General features: G+C 36.8%; 1 protein-coding gene across 1 annotated transcript; it reads left to right on the forward strand.

Moving 5' to 3' along the window:
- The first annotated feature begins 4888 nt into the window (after positions 1–4888).
- On the forward strand, positions 4889–13231 carry LOC107804133 (protein PAT1 homolog). Its single transcript, XM_016627961.2, has 5 exons — positions 4889–5377; positions 5989–6134; positions 8786–8842; positions 9864–9927; positions 10566–13231. Exons 1-5 carry the CDS (start codon positions 5350–5352, stop codon positions 12671–12673), a joined length of 2403 nt encoding a protein of 800 aa, XP_016483447.2. The 5' UTR covers positions 4889–5349; the 3' UTR covers positions 12674–13231.
- The last annotated feature ends 300 nt before the right edge of the window (positions 13232–13531 follow it).

Consider the following 13531-nt stretch of genomic DNA (forward strand, 5'->3'; position numbering starts at 1 on the left):
TCGACCCTCGGTATTGCACACCGTATTTTGGATCAGGCCGTACGACCTCGACATAAATCGTGCGTGATAATACTCGGAGCCCGATTACCCTTGATATTATTTTATGGCTTGAGAGGTTATAATTTATTTAATGATCGAAATTGATTTGGAACTAGTAAGTGTTAGTTGGAGACTTTGGAATTTACTATCAGTTAAAGAATCATTTATTCACTGCTTGCTATTGTTGTTGTTGTTGTTGTTGTTATTATTATTATTATTATTATTATTATTATTATTATTATTATTATTATTATTATTATTATTATTATTATTATTATTATTATTATTATTATTTAGAATTTCTATATTTGATTTGATGGCCCATAGTAAGTGTCGATATCGACCCCTCGTCACTACTTCTTCGAGGTTAGACTGGATACTTAATGCGTACATGTTGTTTATGTACTCACGCTACACTTCTGCACTAATCGTGCAGGATCTGAGGCAGGTGCATCTGGTATCCATTCAGGCGCACACCCCCATTATCCGGAGGCTTAGTGGTGAGCAGCTCTTTGAGTCCGTTCTGCAGCACCCGCAATCTCTCTCTTTTGTATTTACTTTCTGTCTATCTCACTTTCAGACGGTAGCTTAGGTATTTTGTATATTCTACTAGTGCTCATATACTTGTGACACCGGGTCTTGGAAACATGATAGTAGACACTTTATGACTTTTGAGTATTTATTTTATCATATTTGCTCTTTTATTAGTTTACGCTTTACTTTATTAAATTTTCCACTTTTTATTTACTTAATAAATAAAAATCAACTACTTTGAAATTATTAAAAGGAATAAATATATGGTTAGTTCACTGTTGGCTTGCATAGCGACGAGGTTAGGTGCCATTACGATCTATAAGAGGAATTGGGTCGTGACATCGTGCAAAGTCTTATTTTGGTTTAATTCAGAAGGGTTTTTTTTGTTGAAGTTTGGTCGTAGATAAGGGGTGGCAAATAGGTAGGCTGATATGAATTTGGAGAGGTTAAAATGGGTTGAATCAACAGATGGGTCATTGTCCAACCCTACCCAAAGGTTGCTTGGGCTAAGATGTGTTGAGTCAAAATGAGCTAAACAACGGGTCATAGCACAACCTGCCCAACTTAATTGGTATTTTTTTTTATTTTTGAGAGACATCAATATATATTTTCAACCAATCTCATTATACAAAACAAACTTGTGGTTACAATTTTTAAGCTATTCATTTAACTTTTTGTGGTAATTTTTGCATATTTGTGGCAAGCATTTCAGTCACAACATATAAATAATTCATACATTATAAAAACTTCTTTAACCTTGCAGGTTTCACCATGAAATATTAAGAATGAACTCTTTTGAAAAATATAAAACGGAGAAAATATGATGTGGCTCGACAAAATGTTAAAAAATTAATATGTTATAGTTCGCAAAAAAAAAGGAAGAAAAGAAGAAGAAGAAAGAAGACTATTTGTTTTTTGTTAAAAGTGTGATTTAAAAATCTATATGTACTTGCACGTCAATTTTTACTATTTGCCTCAAGGGTTTGTGACATTATATAATTTTAACTCATAAAGTGAGTGGAGCAATTTTTCCTTTTCTGATTAAAAAAATCATCAATTTTACAAGTAAATTTGTAGTCTTTCTGTGTTAGCAGTTCAATTGATTTAAAAAAAGAATTGTAGTCTGTCTTAATGAAATTAGAATAGAGATAAAAGGAAATGATCTATTCATGGAAAACTTTTTTAATGGCCAAGAATTCTGGAACCTAGAAAAGAAAGGCATAATGGACTGATCACTCATCCAACTGGAGTAGACACACACTGATTTTCGATTTGAGTGAGTTTCACGGGTCGTATTGGTGCAATTCAACAAGTCAGCATGGGCTATCAAAAAATGATGGATTAAGTTGGGGTAACCCAAATAGACGTATAAGCAAAATAACGTCTTGCCCAATCCGTTAAACCTTGGGCAGGTTGGGGCGCTTACTTGGGCTGACTTTGACACCCCTAGTCATAGGCAACAGAAGAGATGGTTTCTCAAAGGAATTTTTACACAAATAGCCGGTCATATTAATTATTTATTTTTTCTAGTCATATACATAAACTATATATTGATTATACATGATTATACATATTTAATACATAAATTATGCATATAATATACATTCGCTGGCTATTTTTAGTTTAAGTTCTAGGGTGAGCGGCTATTTGGATTAATTCTTCTTTCTCAAATACGGTCAGCTATAGTTAAAGCCTTTTTATAAAAGATTTTGTTTGCACATAGGATTCTCATTGTCATGGAATTTAGATAGATTAATTTGTTATTTTCTATAGGTAATTCTAATTTCTAAGGGTGTTAATGGAATTTAGATAGATTAATGGTTCGATTCGGACGGTTATTTTTAAAAATTTATACCATACCAATTTTTTGGTTATTCTATTACGCATAACCAAATTAGACTTTTCGAAACCGTCCCAATCATGTCGGTTTCTCTTCGGTATCGGTATCGGTATGGTTATGTTAATTTTCGATATTTTTTTAAAATGTCATGTAAAACTCACTACTAGAAGTAGAATGCAATAACATACGTACTTTTATAGGACTTGGCAAACTCTCTGGATATTCTTACTCTTTAAAGGGCGATGAATTAAGAAAATATTAAAGATGGTCAGAGTATAGATCCATCAACTATTTTACAACAGCGTAAAAGAAACTAAACAAAGATATTAACCGAGTGAAAATATATTAACGAAGCTGGAACTCAAGAATAAAGTCTGTCAAAGATTAAATATTCAAAAAGATAAATCTAAATCATATGAAAGGAAACATATTCAATACATTGTAGTTTATTACTAATCGCTAGAATAACTTGGATCTTGCTAGTGAATATGTTGGAAATAATTTAGCTTCAATAGGAGTAGCATTATAGGTTTGGGAATTAAGATTTTGAGTTTAATTAATTGTTTGCTTGTAACCGTTTTCACAATTCCACGCGCCAAGGAAAATTTTAATACATTATTATTCTTAAACTTAATATATAAATATATTTTTCACATGTAAATTTATTCAGTACGATTCGGTATTTTTTCGGTTTATTTTTATAAAATAAAAAACTTACCCTAATTATCGGTACGGTTATAGATTTATATAAAAACCTACGGTTTTATTAAAATAAACCTAAAAATCGATTCGGTCGGTTTAGTCGGTTTTTAAATATCCATTGAAACCCGTAGGTAATTCTTTTTTAGTCTTTGAGTTGTAATAATTGGGCAGATTGGAGCTTTATATTTTCTTTTTACATGAAGTTTTATAATTTTATTCAATTTGTCGGAAATACAAAATAAGTTGATTTATAATTCCATCGTGCCTCTCAACCTGACTAGTCCATATTAATTCGGGTGCAAAGAACAAATTATGCTTTTGTTGCACGAACAAGCCAATAGTAGGCCCACACTTAGTTTTTCCTCTATGAATTATAACTATTTCCCAAATCTTTCTATAGATTTGAATGTAAAAGTTTCTATACTTTTCATGCTTTTAACTTCAATACTCAAACTAATTCTCTATTTTTAACCTCTATTAGAGGTATCCCTTTAACATGTTTTTTGAGCTTCTTCTTGTTTTTTTAATGCGCTTTCTACCTGAATGAACAACAACAATGGTGTCTTTTAGTTTCTAAATTGTATATGAGATTTTCAATTCTAGAGATCCTTTTTTTTGTTATATTTATACGTTAAATAAATAATATTTTTTTAATTGTACTACCTTTTTATGTTACTCTAAAAAGTTGAGTTCGAGTCACTCTAAAATATAAAATTATGGTAATACTTTTGTTGTCCATTCTTATATAAGACAAAGCTCAGATTAATCTTATATTTATAATGTTTGGTCTTGCTTTAATTTTATTAAATTTGTTGTAATTTTAATTTTATAGTTATTGATATGTATATATTGATTTTTTGTTTAAAATTTTATTAATGATGTTGCAAGGATACTAAGCAAGTAATATTTTATTTCATATAATCAAATTAGATTTCAAATACTTTTTTTCCTATTTTTACTTTAAATTATGACAGAAAATCTTATGTCAGTATTAACTTTCTTTCCTCCTCCAAAAAAGTTCAACAAAGGAAGAATGAAAGGCCATTTGCAACATTTAACTAATAACACAACCTATAAGAACTAGAATTTGCACTTTTTGTAAGTTTGACTTTTATTTATAAGTTATGCGTTATATTAAAGGATTATCTTTTTTAAAATATGAATTTTAGAACAATTGCTAAACTACACGTGCGTGGAACATAATGAAAATTAATAAGTAAATAATAATTGTATACATACCCACATCAATTTAGAAAATATTATGCATTTCTGCATTGATTAATTTTTTTTTTCAAAACTAAGCTAAGCTAGACATCATCAGTTTTTGTTAAATTAACATTGGCGGTACCAAAACAAACAATATTATTGTTTCTAAGTTAATCTGTTGAATCGATTTAATTTCGTTTCTCTTCAAGGTAGTCACTAAGAGAGTTCAATCCATTTTTGAAATCTCTTTACAAAGTTACTCTAAAATTAAAACAAGGTAAAAAAATAATTGATTCTCCTTTTTGCCTCACCGCTTAAGCAAATTATTTTTATATTATATTATATTTTTTCATCGAAAACACTTTTATTTGTCTCACAAGAAAAATAATGAAGTTTGACATGTGAAAAATAAATATTCAGTTCTTAAAAAAATAAATAAATTATATTTACATATATAAAATACTAGTCTAAGTTATTATTAAGTTTATAATTATAAAAAATAATTGTAATTAATTAAAAATGATTTTTGCTACTATTTTATTATAGGTCGAGAATTAAAAAAGGCAAAGAGCTATTATATTGTTATCCCTAAGCCCAGATGGCTCACGTCGGCTACCCAAAAATCTCAACAGAAATTTCTCGTCTCTTCCTCTTTCCTCACCAATGAATTTCCCCTATTATCCCATCTTCTCTTCTTAGAAACCCTAGAACTTATTATTGACAAAAAAAGGGTTTCCACTTTCTTCTTCCCCCTCCCCCCCCTCTCTCACTAGATTTTAGCTTTGACTTTTCCAGATTTAATTTCTATTTTCCTTTTTCTTTTTCACCAACTCTTGAATGAAATAGATCAAATACCCGTAATAGTTTTCCTTTTTAATTAACATTTTTTCGAGGTTTTTGTGTGCTTTCGAAGGGAGATACCAGTTTTTCCTCTCTTTTTTGCATCGTTAAGTTACTACAGAAAATTCCCAAATTTTTGTTTGTTTTATATATTGAAGGCGGAGGCAGTATTAAATCATAGGAATCTTATGGAATTTGATGACAACCGCCCTGCAGGTTATTGTATAATTCTTGAGCTTCAAAATTCTGTTTAGATCCTTGTTTATTTGTAAGCTTTGCTTCTTCAGTTTACTCCAGATTTATTTTCATCAATAATAGAAGCCATAATTCCATATTATGGATTTGAAATAAAAGAAGTTAAAAGTAAACCTACCCTGCCCTTCTTAAAATGGTTAAATTGTTTTTTGTGAAAATGGTAGTATTGGGCCACCTTGAATGCACCTCGACTATTCCCTAAAAGATATAATTGAAAATATATTGTTAGAGTATTTTTGTTACTAAAATTGATTTATTGTGATAGTTTGTGTGGGATTTATGCTTCACTCTTCTCTCTTGGTGTTCAAATGGCTTTTTCACATTAATCCATTGTTGTCAGTCCTTTTTTTGTTCATTCCTAGTATAAGGGAATGCTGGTGTAAGACTTGTATGCAATCTTGTGATGCAGATAGTATGAGGTCCATGGCTTTTTTTGAGAAAGTGTATGAGGTCATGGCTTGCTTGGTCACTTTGCATTAATTCTGTGTCTGAGGAATTTATTTTATGGTGGATTTGTTTGCTAGTGTTCATGGTTGATTTCTAAATTTTGTCTTTCCTTTTTGGTGTTACAGGAGAGGAAGTATTTGATGCATCACAATATGCATTCTTTGGTAATGATGTAGTCGAAGAAGTTGAACTGGGTGGGTTGGAAGATGAAGAGGATGGTCTTCCTCCGGTTGGGTTTGATGATGAAGAGTATCAATTAGGCCAAGAAGAGGTTGCTTTTTAGCTTTTGGCTATGCATTCATGTTTTTAGAATCATTTTTTAATCGTATTTCCATTATGGACAGGCAGTGAACTAAATATCAAAATAACATTCTGTACATATCTTCAATTTTTTCCTGATTTGGTTTAATAGTTTGTTTCTAGATGCTGCTTTATTTTGTATTAGTGTTATTCAGAATGTTTAATTTGTGTAAGCTTCTAATATGATAGACAGACTCTTAGGTTTTCCTCCCTCTCACCTGTGCTTTCGTTGGTGGGAGTTGTCTAGGAGTTTCTTTGGCTTGCTTATGCACTTGATCTTTAAATTGATGCTCGGATCCTCTTATGCTAAGAAGTTTGATTATCTTTGAAGCTAATTGCCTGTTCTGAGGTCATTTAGATAAGCATTGATTGTTTAGCTACCAAACTAGAGGGAGGACTCTAAGATTTGCATGCTTTATTTATATGGGGTTTCATGGTTTTGCATCACGTTTTCAATCATGTTTACACCCTCCTTCAGGAAATCTGGTTTAGCATTTTTTTTCTTTTAAATAGTTCAGCTGAGATCTTTATATATATGAAAAAAGTTTAGTTGAGGCATTTTGCAGTTCTACTCCCAACTAGTTTGGGATTGAGGTATAGGTGTTGGTGTTTTTGACGTTGCTGCCATTTTTTCTGTTTAACGGGACAAAGTCTTTAGAGTCTTGGGGATATTAGGGCATAGTTACTGGGATATTATTCACTCATTTGATTGTGGTAGTTGTCTTTTTATGGACTAAGTTGTTTTCAATTTTAGCATATCCTTATAGGAAATTACTATAGGAATAACAACTATAGGGGTATCAAATTACTGAGCCATGCCATGAAAGCTTGGGAGAGGGTGGTTGAAGCAAGGGTGAGGAGGTCGGTGTCTATATCCGACAACCAGTTTGGGTTCATGCCGGGTCGTTCTACTACGGAAGCTATACACCTTATTAGGAGACTGGTGGAACAGTATAGGGAGAGGAAGAAGGATCTGCACATGGTGTTTATTGATCTGGAGAAAGCGTATGACAAGGTTCCTAGAGAAGTTCTCTGGAGATGCTTGGAGGCTAAAGGTGTGCCGCTTGCCCACATTAGGGCGATTAAGGACATGTATGGTGGGGCTAAGACTCAGGTTAGGACAGTAGGAGGCGACTCTGAGCATTTCCCGGTTGTCATGGGATTGCACCAAGGTTCTGCGCTCAGCCCGCTCTCATTTGCCCTGATGATGGACGCGTTAACACATCATATTCAAGGGGAGGTGCCATGGTGTATGTTATTCGCTGATGACATGGTTCTGATTGATGAGTCGCGAGCCGGTGTTAACGAGAGGCTGGAGGTCTGGAGACAGGCTCTTGAGTCTAAGGGTTTCAAGTTGAGCAGGACAAAGACGGAATACCTGGAGCACTGAACAATGCAAGTTCAGCGCTGAGTCGAGGGAAGTGGACGTGGATGTGAGGCTTGAATCACAGGTCATCCCGAGTAGAGGCAGTTTCAAGTACCTTGGGTCGGTTATCCAAGGGGTAGGGGAGATCGACGAGGATGTCACACACCGTATTGGAGTGGGGTGGATGAAGTGGAGGTTAGCATCTGGAGTCCTGTGTGACAAGAGAGTGCCACCGATACTCAAAGCTAAATTTTATAGGGCGGTGGTTAGACCGACCATGATATATGGGGCTGAGTGTTGGCCTGTTAAGAACTCACATATCCAGAAGATGAAAGTAGCAGAGATAGGATGCTGAGGTGGATGTGCGGGTACACTAGGATGGATAAGATTAGGAATGATGATATTCGGGAGAAGGTGGGCGTGGCTCCCATTGATAACAAGATGCGGGAAGCGAGGCTTAGATGGTTTGGGTACGTTCAGAGGAGAAGCCCAGACGCTCCGGTAAGGAGGTGTGAACGGCTGGCCTTGGAAGGCTCGAGAAGAGGTAGAGGGCGGCCTAAGAAGTATTGGGGAGAGGTAATCAGGTAGGACATGGCGAGGCTTCAGATTTCCGAGGACATGGCCCTTGATAGGGAGCTGTGGAGGTCGAGTATTAGGGTTGTAGGTTAGGAGGTAGTTGAGTCTTTCCTTAGTTCGTACATTTGTGAGGCTAGTTTGGTAGGGTTTTTGTCTGAGACAACTAGTGGCAATGTTGTGTCTTACTACTCTTTCATTTCATAGAGCCGACTCTATTTAATGGTTACCGCTTTTGCTCTGCACCTATTTTCTTGCTTTCATGATGTTGTTAATTTTTTTCTTATGGTATCTGTTGGCGGTGCTGATATTGTCTCTCCTCTTTTCTTTTCTTTTCGTCTTCTTGAGCCGAGGGTCTTTCGGAAACAACCTCTCTACTTCTCGGGGTAGGGGTAAGGTCTGCGTACACACTACCCTCCCCAGACCCCACTAGTGGTATTTTACTGGGTCGTTGTTGTTGTTGTTGTTCTTGTTGTTATAGGAAATAAGGTCATTATGGACTTTGAAATGGTCGAAAACTTGTTTGATGAGAAATGGAAGTGGATAACCATGTTTCAGTCTTGTGTATTTGCAACCTTTCCTTTATGTGTTAAATGAGTGTGTACTTCTGTGAAACTTTTAGTTCTTAGTAGTTGGGTGCTGAATTGGTGAACATTTGCATCTAAACAATTTCTCACTTGTAGGTTGAAGCTATTGGATCTTTGTCAGAGATTGATGACCTTAGTAGCAAATTTTCCAAGGTAATTCTTTCTAAAGTTGCTTGAATCATTGTTTTTATTAATCTTGTGTTATATCTTTGTGAGGAATGACTGAAATGACTTAGTTTCCATGGTTTCCATGATTGTTCCAAGCTCAAAAATTTGTGAACTAGAGGTCCACAGTTCCTCTTTAATTTTTGGACCCTGTTCTCTAGAATGTTCAAGCTTCACTAGAATGTTCAAGCTTCACTAGAATGTTCAAGCTTCACTGGATTGTTAGTGCTTCATTTGGTCTACATTGCCATCTGACTAGGAAGTAGGACCTAACAATCTTCTGCCATGTAGCAATGATATCTGCAAATCTGTAGTGCTGGATGCCTGAGTTCACTGCAAACTTGGTAAAGAACAAGATCATTTTTTTAAATTTGAGATAGTTAAGAAGGATAAAATTTCGGACTTGTCTTGCCCATATGAGACCAACTTATGTTAGATTTCCCCCCTCAAAATGTTAAACTCCAGTTCACCCTTGCCGTTTCCTAGGGGAAACTGCTTTTGAGCTCCTTTGACTTTGGAACATCAATTTCCAGCATGGGATGTGCCCATGTGATCAATTCCTTAACAACAATTCATTCAGTTTGGTGTTTGAAAAGTAATGTTTTTAAGCGTTGGTAGTGTGCAACATTTGGTCTTTGTCTCATTTCCTTACTAGAAATGCTGTTGAAGTTAGAAAATTCCCCCAGAGGTTTGTGCTGACCTTCAATAAGTGATACAATGCTACAACAGCTTCTCGTAGTGCACTTTACTTGATCAAAAAGGGAAATTGCATCTTATAGTGGAGTTCAGCTGTTGTGACTCCCTTATTGATCTGATTCTGGAAAAACAAGAGTGAGAGGGCTTTCACGAAAGTACTTTGCTGTACATGGTGACTGTATTGACTGTTTAATGTTTTCTTGACATCTACCGGATTCATATTTCATAACGTTATGTTAGCTTGTCATCTCAATTCCTACAAGCTGTAGTGCTGCTAATATTTAATATCTTACTTGACCACCTTCTTTCGCAGTTGAACAAGGATGATGGTGGCGCCATAAATCCAGGATTTATTGGTGACAGGGAATACAGAGAGAGTGAGTATAGCGTATGGATATCTTTTGGGATTACTTCTGGCTTATATTCAATTTTCTTGTTATAAAAGCTTTATAAATTTGAAAGCAATGCCCACACAGGTCATACTATTCCTATTTCTTTCTGGACAAGTGTTTGGTTGGTTCTTTACTCATGGGAGCCTTTACATAGGAAATAGATGCGCTAAATAGTCAGAAAGTGTGATGCATAAGAATACTCATATTGATTCGACTTAAGCTTAACTTGCCAGATGCTTTTCTTTAAGAGGTTCTCGGACATTACCTTGGTTTGTTAATTATTGATACTCCTTTTAAGCATTGTGGGATTTTGCTTTGTGATGTTAAGGATTGCTGCTTTTCAGTTCCATTAAGCAGCATATGCTGAGAACTTTGACTGGGAACTAGAGTTTTTTGTTTGGTGATGTGTTTAGAAAGAGTGACTTCTCTAATTCACAACATTATTTGGCAATCACTTGTAAGTCACATATGAGTTTTTGCTTTTACCTTTCTCAGTAGAGGTCGAATCTGTATTTCTCTTACCAATATGAAGTTTGCCCTTGAGATCATCTTTCCTGATTTAATTCATTTTTGGTTAATTAGTTAAGTGAAGGTATATTTTTGTAACACGATGAATTTTTCAGGCTCATCTGCTGTTGAGTGGGCACAAGATGCAGATTTTCATAATTGGATTGGTCGGAAAGCTCTTGATGGTGAAAGCAATGACAGCAAAAGATGGCCATCGCAGCCGTACTCTTCTGCTGCTCGCTTTTTGGAACCAAATCCTTTGTACAGAACTTCCTCATACCCTGAGCAACAACAGCAACATGAATATCAACAGCAAACCCCAAACCACCACTACTCCAGTGAACCAATACTCATCCCAAAATTACCTTTCACTTCATTTCCTCCTCCTAGTGTGAGGCATCCACAAGCTTCCCCAAATAACCAGTCACAGCATCCGAATGGTCCAAATCAACCTGGTGGACAGCAAATGCCGCTTTCCTCTCCTAACTTACCTCCCTTTTTAAACCCTGCAAATCACTCAACTGCCTCACATCATGGCCCGCAGTATGGTGGAAAGTTTGCTCAAGGAACACCTCCTGGGCTTGCCCTTCATACTCAAATTCCAAGCCAATGGTTGAAGCAATCTACTTTGTATCCTGGAGAGCAATCAAGCCTGACCAGTAATATGATCCCGCAGCAGTTGCATCGCCAAAATGGTTTCGCACCACCACATGGGGGCCCGCAGCAACCCCAGCAGCCTGGACAACACCATCCCTTGCATTCACCCTATGGTCATATGCCGGGGTTGCAATCCCAACTGTTTAATCACCATATGTCTCCACCCTCGCAGGTGCTGAATAATTTTGATATGCTTGGGTTGGCTGATTTAAGAGATCAAAAGGCAAAACTAATGCTGAGAGGTAGACAGGGCCTGCACTACTCCCAACAAGGCTTTGACGTTGGTAGCCAGAGAAATAATAGTGCATGGCCAAGATTTAAATCCAAGTACATGACAGCAGATGAATTAGAGAATATTCTTAGAACGCAGCTGGCTGCTACCCATAGCAACGATCCTTATGTTGATGATTATTATCACCAAGCTTGTCTGGCAAAGAAGTCCGCTGGTGCAAAGTTGAAGCACCATTTCTGCCCAAATAATTTGAGGGATGGTAGTGCTCGAACTCACGCTAATTCTGAGCCACATCCTTTTCTCCAGGTTGATGCTCTTGGAAGGGTTGCTTTCTCTTCTATTCGCAGGCCCCGCCCGCTTCTTGAAGTTGATCCGCCAAAATCATCACCTACTGGATGCATTGAACAGAAAATATCTGAGAAACCCCTGGAGCAAGAGCCAATGCTAGCAGCTAGGGTGACTATTGAGGATGGTCTCTGTCTTCTTCTTGATGTTGATGATATTGACCGGTTCCTACAATTTAATCAACTTCCAGATGGAGGAGACCAGTTGAAACGCAGGCGGCAGGTTCTGCTTGAGGGTTTGGCATCATCACTTCAATTAGTTGACCCCCTAGGAAAAAATGGCCACTCTGTGAATTTGGCTGCTAAAGATGATGTTGTCTTCTTGAGGATCGTCTCCCTTCCCAAGGGCCGGAAGCTGCTAGTTCGATACCTGCAGCTTCTTTTCCCTGGAAGTGAACTGACCAGGATGGTTTGCATGGCTATTTTCCGGCATCTAAGGTTCTTGTTTGGCGGGCTTCCGAGTGACCCTGGGGCAACTGAGACTACTGTGAGCCTTGGAAGGACTGTGTCACTGTGTATTTGTGAGATGGAGCTCAAAGCACTTGCTGCCTGTCTTGCATCAGTGGTTTGTTCAGCAGAGCCTCCTCCGCTCCGTCCTGTTGGAAGCCCTGCTGGAGATGGGGCATCTATTGTTCTAAAATCTCTTCTTGAGAGGGCAACTGAGATCTTAAGAGATCCCCATGCTGCTGCCCAGTGCAGCATACCTAATAGGTCATTCTGGCAGGCCTCGTTTGATGCATTTTTTGGGTTACTCACGAAATACTGTTTCAACAAATACGACACCGTAATGCAATGTTTCTTCACACAAGCCCCACCAGGTGTGGCTGTTAGTGGATCTGATGCAGCCAAAGCCATTAGTAGGGAGATGCCTGTTGAACTTTTGCGTGCGAGTCTTCCTCACACTAGTGAACAACAGAAAAAGGTCCTATTAGATTTTGCACACAGGTCCATGCCTGTGCTGGGTGTTGGTAGCCAAAGTGGTGGCACATGATTACCGTTGAAGATTGATCTCGTGTATTAGGCGTCTACTTGAAAATTGTCCGGAAATACGTCAAAACGTGTAATGATGGTTTACGAATTACAGTCCTTGGCACATATGGCGTTTATGACTAAAAATTGCTGAAGTTGCAAGAGGAGGAGCCTGATCATCTGCAGTATTCTTTTGCCTGAGATCAAGGAACTTCATTCTTCTCTAGCCATGGATGTGGTCGTCCTTGTTGGTACTGTGCTGCTTCAGAGAAAGGTGTGAAGTAGGTTGTTGCTGTAACATGTTTTAGTTTTCTTTTTGACTTTGAAGTTTATTTGATGCTATTTTCTCATCTGTGATAGTTCTGTCATCCTGGGAAGTTTTTAGTATTAAGATGTACAGTGTTCAACTAGAGAAAGCATTCAGCGTCTAGTTTTGGAGGATATGGGGAGGAACTTGTTATAAGTTGCGAATGTCTGATAATTATGTGAGTCAACGTTGAAGCTTCGGAACAGTTGATGGTGGTACCCTGTTCCGACTCCTCCTATAAGAAAATATTCAAGAAGTTTAAAGCTCTTTCAATCTTATTGTCTTTTTGTGTGTTTCAGAAATCCCTAGTAATCGGTACCTCAATGCCTCAAGCTTCCCATCGCTAGGGCTTCAAGTTACCTTTCTGGCCTTGAGCCCGAAATATGACTAGAGAATTTGTGACTAATATTAAATATAGCCAATACAAATGGAATAGAATTATCAGGCATACGACACCGAATCTTATGTCATCAGTTTGATTATTAATCCTCTTTCTCTTAATCTTTTCTTTATTTATATCGTCTCCCATATAGGCATTACTGGCTTGAGCAATGAGGCGGATTATGAGACACA

The sequence above is a fragment of the Nicotiana tabacum genome, chromosome 21, assembly GCF_000715075.1.
Source record: "Nicotiana tabacum cultivar K326 chromosome 21, ASM71507v2, whole genome shotgun sequence".
In the NCBI taxonomy this organism is placed as follows: Eukaryota; Viridiplantae; Streptophyta; class Magnoliopsida; order Solanales; family Solanaceae; genus Nicotiana; species Nicotiana tabacum.

What these genes read in the sequence shown, in the direction of transcription:
- LOC107804133 (XM_016627961.2), top strand. Translation starts at nt 5,350, where the DNA reads ATGGAATTTGATGACAACCGCCCTGCAG. An exon ending in TGATGACAACCGCCCTGCAG is followed by an intron (nt 5,378 to 5,988) that starts GTTATTGTATAA and finishes TTGGTGTTACAG; the next exon opens with GAGAGGAAGTATTTGATGCA. An exon ending in TTAGTAGCAAATTTTCCAAG is followed by an intron (nt 8,843 to 9,863) that starts GTAATTCTTTCT and finishes CTTCTTTCGCAG; the next exon opens with TTGAACAAGGATGATGGTGG.